Genomic DNA, 13,656 nt, shown 5'->3' on the forward strand with positions numbered 1-13,656 from the left:
CAGGTGGTCCATGGGGAACCAGTCTGGCGAATCACCCGTCGCCCCCAACCTCAACGAGGTAGGCTAGAAACGGGTCCCAAATGGCAGAGAATTTCTTAAGTGAGTCGGTCCTCAGGAACCTAAGTCTCTCCATCCGTATAACAGAGGTCATATCCGTCAGCCACAATTGAAAAGAGGGTGAAGAGGAGGACTTCCATTCCTTCAGGATAACCCTTTTGATTCTTGAGCGCAAATTTGGCGATTGCAGCAGCAACGACTGGGATGATATAAAATACAATGAATAAGACATTGGAGATTAGAGATACAGCAAGAGCATGTTTGCACTTTTATGCACCAAACCAGATTTGATGAGCAGATGTGCAAGTGTGCATTGTTAGATATTCATGTCATCATATTTTACAAATAACATTTGCATAGATATGTGTCCACTGGTCCAATTCCTGGCAGTGGTACTTCGGCTTGGTCAGACGTTCCCACAGACACAGCTGTGCCTGGGGATAGAAAGCACCTAGCACCTTCTCTGGTCAGTCGGGGGGCCTGTTGGTGGGGGGGGGGGGGGGGGGGGGGGTCTGGGGGCAATAGCGTGTAGTGCCCACGCGCTACATCCTGTCAGTGAAACGCCTCGCTGTCAGGTGAAAAGAAGCAGCTGGTGACTGCACATGTATCGGAGGAAGCATGTGGTATGTCTACAACAGAGGGGGTGGAGAAATGACCGGGACAGTAGGGGAATTGGCCAAATACAATTGGGGAGAAAATGGGAGGAAAAGTGTCCATAAGTGCAAATGTGCATTGTTAGCTTAGCTGTTCACATTCTGGGACATAGACCTACTTACATCTTTAGGTTTGCTGTGATAGCATCTCCAGTTATCTTTACATTTACATTTTAAGCATTTACTGAATGTAAATCAGGGTCAGTATTAGTTTTGTTGGCCAAGTGAGTTGGTTTGCACACACTGTACACATGGGCGGAGTTAATGGGGGGGCCAGGGGGGGGCAGGCCCCCCGTGTAGTTTTTCTTTTTTCTTTTTTTGCTCACCATTGTAAATCTCCATCTGACTCTCTGGCTGAGTATGATCATACAATTTATATCCACTTTGACAAGCATCACAGGTATCTCTTTGCTAAAGCTGTGACAGGGGGGCCTCTGACAGGGCCTTGCTGCAGCCCACCCCCTCCCTCTGGAATGCCCTCCCCAGTCACATGATCTGACAGACCAAAACTCATTGTCTTTCATACTCATTATGTCATCTTTCCAAAAAAGCCTTCAAAACCCACCTTTTCACTGTTGCTTTTGACCTATAATCTTTTTCTCTCTCTCTCTATCATCTATTTTAATATTTTCTCTCTTTATTAAAGTTGTTTTATCCTGTATTTGTAAAGTGTCTTTGAGCACGGTCAAAAGCAACAGTGAACAGTGAAGCGCTATATAATATACATTACATTACTAAACATACAATAATGAGTATTAATGTTCTGTAATTCTACTATTCTAAATAATATTTCTTATATTTCCATGCTTATACTTATTAAACAATAATTAGAGAGATACCATGATGATGCCAGCCTTAAAATGAGATATACTGTACCTCTAAATCTGGCTTCAAACGGACAAAGTTTCAAATGTAAAACGTCCAATTTTACATTTGAAATAAAAAAGAATAGTGTTTGTCTCCTTCAGAAGTGGCCCCCCAAAGCTAAAAGTCAAACTCCGCCTATGGCTGTACAAGGAATTGGACTTCCGGCGGAGTTATACTTGCTTTTACCTAAGCATTCGCGTGTGCATGATGGCTGCCTCGCGTATCCTGCATCCAATTGGAGCATACGCATAGCATTAATTTGGATAGGACGTGCACAACCCACGCTCCAAACAGACGCAGGATATGCATGCGAATGCATACCCAAAAGCAAGTATATCTCAGGGCTTAGGCGGTTGCTCATGTTGGGGGGGAAAGTCCTTTGCACCCCTATTCTTATTTTTGTGCAGGTCATGAGATCAAAGCCTTGTATACAATTGTAAATAAACTAGTGCACACTGCGCTCTTGCATTGCTAGTGAAAATGTTTTGACGTGTTTGGCATTAAATCCACCATTAAAACTTTCTTCTCTTAGAAACGTTTTAGAATGTTTCAAATCTGATATAGGACATTGTGGTTTCTCATGTAGGTCCCATTAAACATATTGTAACACAAAATTAGAAAACTAGTACATGAGAAATTAAAATGGAGGACATTTTCAAACATGATCCATCTGGTTCTTGCTTCCTCCACAGTCAATCTGCTGATGGATTTTCATTAGTTGTTGCTGAACTGAGTAACCTTGGACTTCTACTAACAACCTTGTTAAGAATGGCTTTAACAATCTTTGCTTATCAGCCCTGAATACCATTGCTTTCTTAAAAAACAGTTCTGTTGCTGTTGTCAGTTCATCCCCTTGGATGACTGAAAACATCTGCAGTCTGGAACGTGAATGTAGAAGGACACAGTGTAACATTTTTGATGATCTTTTGTCAACAGGATTGACAGACTATCTCAGATCAAAGATTGTGTCTTCAACTTGTCATTGGGTTTGGAATGCTAACTGTCTGGATATGTTGTGCCAGTTTAACCCCATTTCATTACAAGATACAATTTCTTCGATACATTTCTCATATGCAGATAGCAGCTAGTCCTTTTGATGCTGCACCCCATCTTTCCTTAAACAGTTCTTGAGTGCTGTTGGCCCAAGCTTACTCACTATTGAATAGCTATCTTCTTGCTGGCTGTGCCCCTGGTTACACTTTGCTGTTGTGGCCCATAAACGGAGTAGCCTCCCTCAAAGCCATAGGCAGGCACACACAAAGAAAATAAAAAAAATAAAAAAATCTTCAAATGCATTCATTTTCACTGGCCTTTTCTTAATCTCATCTTATGGTTGTATTTTGTATGGTAGTGCAATATAAATAATGTTTCACTTTCTTATATTGCATTTTGAGTGTTTTGAAAACCGCAACATGATACGGAAATGTCACATGAAGAAATAAGAGCTGAAGGGAAAACCTCGAAGCATTTTTTCTCACCTTTTCCCTCCTCGTGTCCCGGCTCTGCCTGCAGAGCGGTGTGCACGGTGTTCAGCACGTGGCTGTCAGAGTACCCCGAGGACTTCAAGGCTTTGGGGGAGCCGTCCCGTCTGCTGCGCCTGGCTCCCCTCCTCCCCCAGGACTCCTCCTCTGCAGCTGACCTCCGCGCTCGCATCCTCAGGATAGCCGAGGAGCTCAGTGAGAGGGCCCTGCTCTCCCATAACTCCCGTACAGGTAAGGATTTTGGGTGGCATTCAGCCGACACATTGAAAGATCTCCCCTCATACATATTTTCCCTCAGTTTCACTTTCACCTGTAGTGCCATTGATCCATCTAGAGTGTTTTGGTGTGAGTTGCTGAGTTTTGGAGTTATCAGCCGTAGAGATGTCTGCCTTCTCTCAAATACAATGGATACTCTGCTTGTGGTGCTCAACTAAATAAATAGTAAACATTTGGAAAAACTCAAGAGCAATGTCTCTTTCCAGAAATCATGGCCAAGATACCGGTAATCCACAGACCATGTTGTGAGCAGTTTTATATAGGAACTATTTTCTTTCGACCGAAGTACACCCAGCTAGCTAGCAGCAGCGAGCAGTTTCATGTACAAACTATTTTCTTTCAACCACACTACACCCGCTAGCTGCCAGCTGCCAGCTAGCAGCAGCTACCTAAAAGAAAATAGTTCCGACATGAAACCCCTAGGCCTAGGGGTCTTCAACCTTTTTCAGCTCAATGACCCCTTGGTTGATAGAGAAACAGAGCAGGCACCCCTACGATTTAAAATAAAATAAAATTCTGTTGCATTTTAAGCATGGACTATAATAACATTTATCATCCAGCACACACCAGGATATCAGGATTGACACCTCTTTTTATTTTAATAGATTACATTAGAAAAGCAAGAAGGAGCAAACAATGCATTTCACATATTGCTTCATCAGATTCGCTTTGTAAATCATTTTTGTCAAAAGTAGCTTATTATTGCCTATTGCTTGGAGTTTACTCAATATTATTATTTTTATTTTGTCTAAAATACATTTAAAAAATGTTCACAAACTACTTTGACAAAAAATTGGTGGACCCCCTGTAGTACCTCTGTGGACCCCCTTGTTGAAGACCACTGCCCTAGGCTATTTGTCTCCTCCTTGATATAAGAAATTAAATCAAAGTGCATTAGTGCATTAGACAATTATTTTTCAGATGTTTTTCTTCCGAACTCATGAGGAATCCTCATTTAACCCTTGTGGACCCCAGAGCAAAATTCACCGACATCTTTATTAGCAGATTGGACATAATTCAGTATTACCTTGAGTCATCAGACACACACGCACGCATGCACGCACGCACGCACGCACGCACACACACACACACTCTCACTCTCACTCTCACTCTCACTCACACACTCACTCACACTCACACACTAACACACACACACACGCACGCACGCACGCACACACACCCACACACACACACACACACACACACACACACACACACACACACACACACACCTGAATAGATAAACTGCTGTACTCTCACCAGTATTGATGCTGACTGAGTGGTCCATCATATCTCCATTTCCATCACACTTACATTTTAAACATGTATTTCTGATCCAGAATGAGTGAAACATTAGGACCAGGTTAAATCCTGGATCACATTACAAGCAAATCTGCAACCCTAGAGTTCAGGGCCCCTATCTTCCCACTGGCCTTAGGCGCTAAACTGGGGTTAAACGCAAAAAAAACACGCTTTGCGCCTGCCTCGGGAAGATAGCATCATGTTTTTAGGCCCCGAAATACGCTTTACGCTGAAGAGGCGTGGCGCAGTGCCAGAATAGGCCAGAATGGGCGTTTCGGCCTTAAATACCGGCCTAACGCTATCTTCCCCCCTGGCGTTAATTTAGCACTTTTTTTTAGCACTTTTCAAAACCAGGCCTTATTCAGTGCGCCGGCGATATTACTGTAGGCAGCTCTCCTCTGCCATCTCACTCTTTCTCCACCTCTCTCTCTCTCTCACTCCCTCTCTCTCGCGCGTCAAACAGGTACAATGACCGATGAAAAAAAAGTTGTTATACCGTAGTTTTGAGCCCCTGTCATTCAGAGGCTGTTGCATCATCCTACCCAGGGGTGGACTGGGAACATAATTCAGGCCGGGCATTAGATACCAAGCAGGCCAGGCCGATACAGGCCGACGCGTGTGCTGGCGACCAAAGGTCGGCGGTGAAAAATTTGGGCTGTTTGAAGCCCAGTTTGGGCCGTTTGAAGGCCAATTTGGGCCGTGCTGTTTGAAGCCCAAATTGGGTCGTTTGAAGCCAGATTTGGGCCGTTTGAAACCAGATTTGGGCCGTTTGAAGCCGAATTTGGGTCGTTTGAAGCCCAATTTGGGCCATTTGAAGCCCAATTTGGCTGTTTGAAGCCCAATTTGGGTCGTTTGAAGCCAGATTTGGGCCGTTTGAAGCCCAATTTGGGTCGTTTGAAGCCAGATTTGGGCCATTTGAAGCCCAATGTGGGTCGTTTGAAGCCCAATTTGGGTCGTTTGAAGCCAGATTTGGGCCGTTTGAAGCCCAATTTGGGTCGTTTGAAGCCAGATTTAGTGAAAATAATGCTAACGCGATGATACATGTTACCTATTTGTTCATTAATAGAAACATCAACATTGCCTAGATAACTGCAAGTATAATATGAAGAAGTAAAACCAAAAACATGCCTCTGTACAAACACTTCACAGCAAACTTTATTTAAGGAAGAGTGATCAGATCGTGCATACTGCGTTATTCTCCACAGTCTTAAGAACTACACGTCATAACAATAACAATAATAATAAACATTGACATATTCTCAGTTTCATTAAACATCTTCCTGTTTAAGCAAGCCCCTAGACATGGTAATGTGTTCTGCTCAAGCCCCAACCTTTGTTTCTGAAAAATTAGGCCAACAATGGTTTTAGTCTCTATAGCCTATAGCCAAGTGTTGAGCAATGCAAAACTCAAGGCTCCAACACAAGAGCCCAGAAATGAATGAGTGACATCACGGTGGCTCTGTGCATATTTTCATGGTTTCGAGCTTCTGAGTCCAATTTTACAATGAGATGCACCCACTTTAACCCTGAAGTGTAATGATTACTTCAGACTAACTAATAAATTAATAAAACCACTAGTAAACCAGTAGGCGGCGCCTGGCCTGCCGTTCAGTGAGTGGCCTGACTGCAGGCACCCAAAATTATTATTATTATTATTTTTATTTTTTTTGGAGGCCAGGCCAGGCCACGCCACCGGGCATTTGCCCGATGTGCCCGATTATGCAGTCCGCGCCTGATCCTACCTGTGCAGTGGGGGAGAAGAAAAGGTAGCGAGAGAAAACTATATCATTCTGCCCAAACTTTCACCAATCTAATCTCATCATGACATCCAGGGATAGGCTATATCTTTTCTAGCCAATGCGTTTAGAACATTCTTTTCACTTTGATCTTGCTATAGTGTAGCGTATTTACATGCTTGCTGTATTTCAACTGCAGTGCGATTGGTTTGAGAAGCATAATAATATGGAATAATATATATGGAGACAGACGGGGATGAAAGAGGGAGGGGGGAGCTCAGGGCGCTTTTCTGACCGGATTGGATCACTCCGTGGAATGGAACATGAAAGGGACATTGTGATTAGTTTACTGCACTTCTCCAATGAGCACGGTGTGAATAATTCTACACTTAAAAGGCGTGGTTATAATGCTTAAGGCCGCGTGTAGCGCCGACATGAGAATAGGCACTGCGCCAGTCCACGCCCACCAATATAGGCTGCGCCTGGCGCTAAGCGCTAATTCAAGGCCAGTGGGACGATAGGGGCCCAGAAGTCCAAAGTGAAGTGATGTGCTGAGAAGGATTTTTTAAAATTATGTTCATTGAATTGACCTGAACAGCTTCTTCCCTTGCAGATCGGACCAATTCCCCCAGCTCTCCCCTTGACGCCTCCAGGTTTGACCCCACCAGCATCCTGGGATTCCCAGCAGACGTCATCGCCGAGCAGCTCACCAAGATCGAGACGGTGAGGTTCACCTTTAGGTTTCAGCATGGTTACTGATGATGTGGCACAAAGCCAAATAGTGAACATTGAAACTGAATTGAAAATGAAGTCAAATTGGAATTACAGTACAGTACCATGCATTAACACATAATGGAATTTAATAGTTTTTTTATATACATATATTCTGATGTTATATTCTGACAAAAATGCCTATTATCCATGTCTCTCCCTCTCAGGAGCTGTTTGTCCGTCTGGTACCATACCACTGCCTTGGTTCCCTGTGGTCTCAGAGGGATAAGAAAGGACGGGAGGGCGTCTGTTGGTCCGTCCGGGCCACCGTACGCCAGTTCAACAAGCTGGCCAACGCCGTGCTAGCCTCCTGCCTCTGGCCCACACAGCTGCGCAGCCAGCAGAGAGCCCGACTGCTGGAGAAATGGATCAGTGTGGCCGAGGTCAGTACAGCTTACATGCAGAAGTTAAAGTTCACATAATTCAGCCTACAAAATAGACCTACAGCCGGAGGCAGAACTCGCCATCTTCAGCTGCTCAGAGTCCTCTCTGAATTTCCCTAAAGCTTAGCAACAACCTCTGACACTGGGGACAACTGTCGCCAAAAGACTCATTCTGAAGGAATGGAAGTCCTCCTCTTCACCTTCTTTTCAGGTGTGGCTGATGGACATGATCTCTGTTATACAGATGGAGAGACTCAGGGCGCTGAGAACCGACTCACTTAAAAGGTTCTCAATTATTTGGGACCCATTTTTGGCCTACTTTGACGAGATTAAGAATGACAAGTGACAGGTTGGGGGTGACGGCTAGTGTCTTGTGGGCCCCTTGTGTGGAATCCCGTGCACATAGTCTCTTGCAAGCACATGCACACCTTAAGCAGCTGATAGCACCATGTTATAATAATGTCCATGTATGTTTTTTGTTTGTTTGTTTGTTTGTTTGTTTGTTTTGTTTGTTTGTTTTGTTTTGTCTTGTTATATAAAAAAGGGGGGGGAAAGGGGAGGGGGGAATATATATATATATATATATATATATATATATATATATATATATATATATATATATATATATATATATATATATATATATATATGATATATATATATATATATGATATGATATGATATATATGATATGTGATATGAATATCCCTTATGCTGCAATGTTTTGCTTAATTTCAATTCAATTCAATTTTATTTGTTCAATAGGAGACAGTGTACATTAATGAACATTTTAGCAAAATGTAAATGCATGACAATTGCAGTCACAAGACTTTTCATTGTTAGTCCCCCTGCCAGAAGGTACAGGCCTTGTGTCCTAATAGGGAAAAAGTAACATGGTGCAAATATACAGGGTTAAAATAACATCTTGGCCTTTATCTTCCCAAAAGCGCTAATTTAGCGTTTGCGCTCGTGTAACGCCGTGCACAATGCAAATTGGGGGCGGACACAAGCGCATGCCTGTGATAATTGTACTGGGCATTGGCTGCCACAAGCCAAAGCAGTTTCAGCGCTAAAATGTGGTGATAGATGGCATTACCCTATCGCCAGCAGCGCGCAATTACTTTGCGCTAAGAGCTTTGAAAAGGACCTTTTACGCGCAAATACCTTGCGCTCTCGGAGCGCACCCGTAATCTCCGTGCAGCGCAGCGCAGTGCAAAGTAGAATTCCTTTTGGAGATGTCATTACGCACAGCCTAGACATTAGGGCTGGGTATTGGCAAGGATCTCACGATACGATACGTATCACGATACTTGGGTCACGATACGATTGTATCACGATATATTGCGATGCGATACATATTGCGATATATTGCGATATTCTACAGAATTTACTCAAAATTAAATAATAGAGCTAAAGATACAACACACTGTGTACCACCCAGGTAGTGTAATAATATGTACATCACTTTATACTGATAAGTTAGTGGACAAATTTAGTCAAAACTACTGAGTGTTGAGTGTTACTGAACGCATCGATATGGGAAATATCGATACAGTATCGATTAGGGGTGGGAATCACCAGATGCAGAGGCCTGGCATGGCATGGCCTGCAAAAAAAAAGATAATAATAATATCGATACTTGGCGTCCAAGTATCGATACAGTATCGGGAAATAAAATATCGCGATATATTGCCGTATCGATTATATTGCCCAGCCCTACTAGACATCAAATTATGCTGCTAAAATTGGGTATTAGCAGATAATTCAGTGAGGCAATCAACTATAACTCACTGAGAAACTTTTATCACATCGCAAAGAGGGAAATTAATTGAGAAAACTTGTTGGACAATGGACATAGGCTATTTACCTTCATAACCACCCGAGGGTCTTTGGCACCACAGACGATCTGTCAATAAGCTCTGTCCTCGCACGAGTGAGTCCACTCTATTACGCATGGAGAGAATTACAGCATATTGCATGCCTCAGCGAGGCAGCCTCGCGCAAACAGCCATTGCGAGACGGGAATCTGATTGGTTTTGATTGACGTAATGCCCAGCCTTGCCTGGCCACGCCTGTGAATAATTCTGGTAGTTAAGACCGCCCAAATCCCGTTTGCGCAGGCATTTTGGGGCGCAGATGATTTTGGCATGGCTCTAATTTGCGCTTGCGACACGTGCCGTGAACCTTTCCGCATCCCGGCCGAGAATGCTGCATCCCCAACATATTTCGGGGCTGTTTTAACTTAGAAATCAGGGAGGTCACGTCTACCAGACAATTATATCACTTTTAAACAGTTACATTTCTGTATAAATCATTACAAGTATGCTCCCGTGAGGTGGGGATGCTTTTTTTTCTCTGCTGGGCGGGGGAGCAAAACTCGGCAGAACACCTGGCGGACGGCGCAAGGCGGAATGCTATCTTCCGTGACTTAAGGCATGCGCAAACAAGTGCGCAAGCGCTATTAGGGGATAGCGCCTGTCGGAAGATAGGGGCCCTTATCTCTAAAGACAAGTGCAGCAAGAGAAAGAGAGCTAGCTAATACACAAGTATACAATCAGAATAACTATACTCTTAAAAAAGTTTAAGATCTACATATAGAGATTTAAACAACAAATATAAAAAGAATAGAAATGAACGGCATACTACCCACATAGCCAATACAATAGAACCTATGTGTACAGGTTTGAGTGGACTTCAGCCATCTCTTCATTTGACCTTTAAACATGCATAGCGTTGGACGTTCCCTAATAGAGGATGGAATTGTGTTCCAGAGTTTGCCACCCTTGACAGACAAAACCGTCTGGCCAAAGGTGTGCCTGATGACACAATCGTCTCTGACTGAGGTTCTGGTGGTTCTGGACGTGGATCCAGATACAGGTCTCTGTTTGATGTACTCATTTAGCGGGGGAGGAGCAAGGCCATTTAGAACTTTGTAGATGGTGCAAGCATATTTAAAGGTAATGAAGTTGTTGAAGCTTAAGAAGTTGTGTTTAACCAGAATGTTACAGTAGTGATAGGAACAAGGTTTTTTGTCAAATACTTTCAAGGCTCTCTCTTATAAAGTGACTCAAGTGGTTTGAGTGTGGAAGTACATGTGAGTGACCAGCTGGTCAAACAGTAATCCAGGTACGAAAAGATCATTGCGTGTAAGAATGACCTAGCTGAATCTATTCACCTTATTCTTTGCCCACACATGGACGCTTCCGCATTACGTCATTTCGTAATAGTATTTCCGTTTTGACTTGCCAAAAACCCTGCAGGCAAGATGGCCGCCCACACTCCCCTCCTAAACTGGCAGAATTACTCCCCCATAAACTAACATATCTTGGCCAATAAGTATGTAACATACAAAATAAAACAACCCGTAATATCTTAATTTTATGTAGAATGCAGAGGACATGTAACTGTTTAGTTAAACTTGCATTCCAGGAATATTGTGCTCTAAAGATGACGTTAGTGGAGTCGAGACTGTTTCGTCCTGAAACCCACATAGGTTGCGCCAGGCGTAACCTATGTGGGATTCGAAATAACGCATCCGAGATAGAAACGTTATGAATATAGCTACGTTATAAACAACAAACTAACGCTGGTGATCCGTATGGAAACAGTGTTACTCGAAATGGTTAAAAGTTATATCAATTTGGATATTCAGTGGCATTTTACTGCCATATAACACAACTAACTAGCGGCTAATATTAGCCACAGTAGGCAACTAGCGCTGAACCGGAAGAACAAATACGTTTGCGTTGAACCCGGAAGAGAGAAAAAGTGGGCGTGGTGAATAAGGTAAATAGACATGCTATTTTTAATGTGTTTGAAATTAAGCAGGTTGAATTTCACAGAGTTTGCTACCCATTACAAAAATGGGGGTCATTCTTCTGATCGCTGCACCTCGGGTTTGAGTCCAGGTTCAAGTTACAGCATGCTGCCCCACTCCCAGTACTGGCCAAACACACAGTATCACAACATCACTATCTTCTTAGATTCAGAGACATATAATGTTCAACTGTGACTATTTATTTCACTTTTATAAAAACAAAAACAAACAAAAACACTTGAGTCAAGCCTCATACCTGAACAGAGCAGCAAATAACGAAATACCGTTTTCTCCCTTTGTGTTCATTTGACAGTCAACTAATGGGTAGGTAATTTTCCATGACACCCATGACTTTATAACAGTATTGTGCTAATTGTGCGAGACAGTCAGCTGCAGAACATTGAGAGCTTGCAGCAAGGACAGGATATACTGTACCCCTAACCATCCCTCCACCGCATGCGCACATGCACACATGCGCGCGCACGCACGCACACACACACACACACACACGCACGCACGCACGCACACACACACACACACACACACACACACACACATCCTGCCCTGGGTCGTTATGGTCAAATGAGCATTTTGAATCCTTTCCAAACCTCTTTATCTGTCAACAAAATACAGCTTCTCTCCGATATTCCTGTTGGAAGGCATACATATTTTATATTACACACACGCACGCACACACACGCACACACACACACACACACACACACACACACACACACACACACACACACACACACACACACACACACACACACACACACACACACACACTTCCAGCCTCTTTGGCATGGCATGGTATGATAGTTTGCTGCCAAAGTGCTGTCTAAGCTCAGCCCCTCTTTTCTTTTTAGTGGTATACATTATTCAGCAAATCAGACAGAGAATGTAGATTAATGCCATCTAGACCCACACCCACAGGTGTTCTCAGTTACAGTGTGTGTGTGTGTGTGTGTGTGTGTGTGTGTGTGTGTGTGTGTGTGTGTGTGTGTGTGTGTGTGTGCGTGTGCGTGTGCGTGCGTGCGTGCGCGCGTGCATGTGTGTGTGCCTTTCAACAGGAGTGTAGAGCCAGGAAGAACTTCTCCTCCCTGTATGCCATTGTGTCGGCGCTGCAGAGTAACCCCATCCACCGCCTGAGGAGGACCTGGCAGGAGACTGACAGGTCTGTGGAGGAAATATTCTCCATGTTTGTTTTGTCATCTTGATGTACACCTTGTCCTCCATGCCTGTTGGCCATGTCTCTCTTTTAATCTTAATGAGGCTTGCTTAGTGATGTTCAACTTTGGTTGTGTATAGTGATCCTGGACATGATAAACCCCAAAAATCTGCGATTCTCTGTTATCTTTTGCTTCGGTAGAGACTATTGAAGAATTGTGTTTTTTTCCCCTCTCTCCATCACCGCCATTGTATGGAGGAACAGGTCTCAAAACCACCCTTATAGCACAGAAACAAATGTGAACAGAGCAGATTCTGACAACATAAAAATCAATTGTCATTTTGAATCACTTTCTATGTTATTAAACTGACAATTGGAACACAAAAATCTGGTTAGAAAATTGTTAGTGTTGCACTTTTTCAAACTGCAAGGTTTAATAAGAAACAAGGCTAGGTCTAAACCTAGCATATGGCCAGCGCAGAAAAGTGTTGACGAGCCTGTTGGTTGTAGCAGGCAGCAACATTGTTAATGTGGAGGGCTGTCGGTGGCAAAAGTGTGAAGGATATAATGGTAAATCAGTATGGTAAGAAAGCCCTAGAAAATAAGTATTTAATTATGTACTTGCATTTCATTTATTTTTATTTTTATAATACATTCATGTGTGTGTGCGCGCTCGCGTTTATTTATTGTGAAATTCTAAAAGATGTGTATTTGTCGCTTTAAAAAGACCCCACCCCTCTGTATAGCCTCATTGTGCCTTTTCAACTTCTATTGTTTTAACTCATTGAGTGCCAATGACGACAATCGTCGTCAATTGCTTTAGTGACGTAGAGTGCCAATGACGACGATTGTTGTCAATTGCGTTTTTTGACGGTGGGACGTGGATCAAAGCCTAATATATCTCCTGTAAAATTTTGGGGCATGTTGAATGTGTATAACCTATTTTACCGACCCATTAGGTGGCGACAGTGCTCTCCAGATTAGTGGAAGGTCCGGAAAACAGCAGGAAAAACCCCCGTGATCAAAAGAGAAACCGCTCATGCTGCAGCCAGAGCCATATAGATGGCTCTGACTGCAGCTGATGTTGGCTGCGAACAGCAGTCAATCCGCGCACACAACTGAGCCCCTCTGCCTCTGTCTGT

At 43.3% G+C, this 13,656-nt stretch overlaps 1 protein-coding gene across 3 annotated transcripts in view; it reads left to right on the forward strand.

Moving 5' to 3' along the window:
• rgl2 (ral guanine nucleotide dissociation stimulator-like 2) overlaps nt 1-13,656 on the forward strand; it is a 68,252-nt gene that overhangs the window by 28,570 nt on the left and 26,026 nt on the right. For 2 of the 3 annotated variants that reach the window (XM_083645520.1, XM_083645522.1), the window contains 4 exons: nt 3,090-3,289; nt 6,971-7,095; nt 7,311-7,526; nt 12,417-12,520. In XM_083645520.1, the coding sequence (XP_083501646.1) occupies nt 3,090-3,289; nt 6,971-7,095; nt 7,311-7,526; nt 12,417-12,520 (645 nt within the window). The remainder of the gene's footprint in view (nt 1-3,089; nt 3,290-6,970; nt 7,096-7,310; nt 7,527-12,416; nt 12,521-13,656) is intronic. The other variant, XM_083645521.1, reaches the window with a different exon arrangement.

This window comes from Poromitra crassiceps (assembly GCF_964638095.1).
Source record: "Poromitra crassiceps genome assembly, chromosome: 1".
NCBI classification, from domain to species: Eukaryota; Metazoa; Chordata; class Actinopteri; order Beryciformes; family Melamphaidae; genus Poromitra; species Poromitra crassiceps.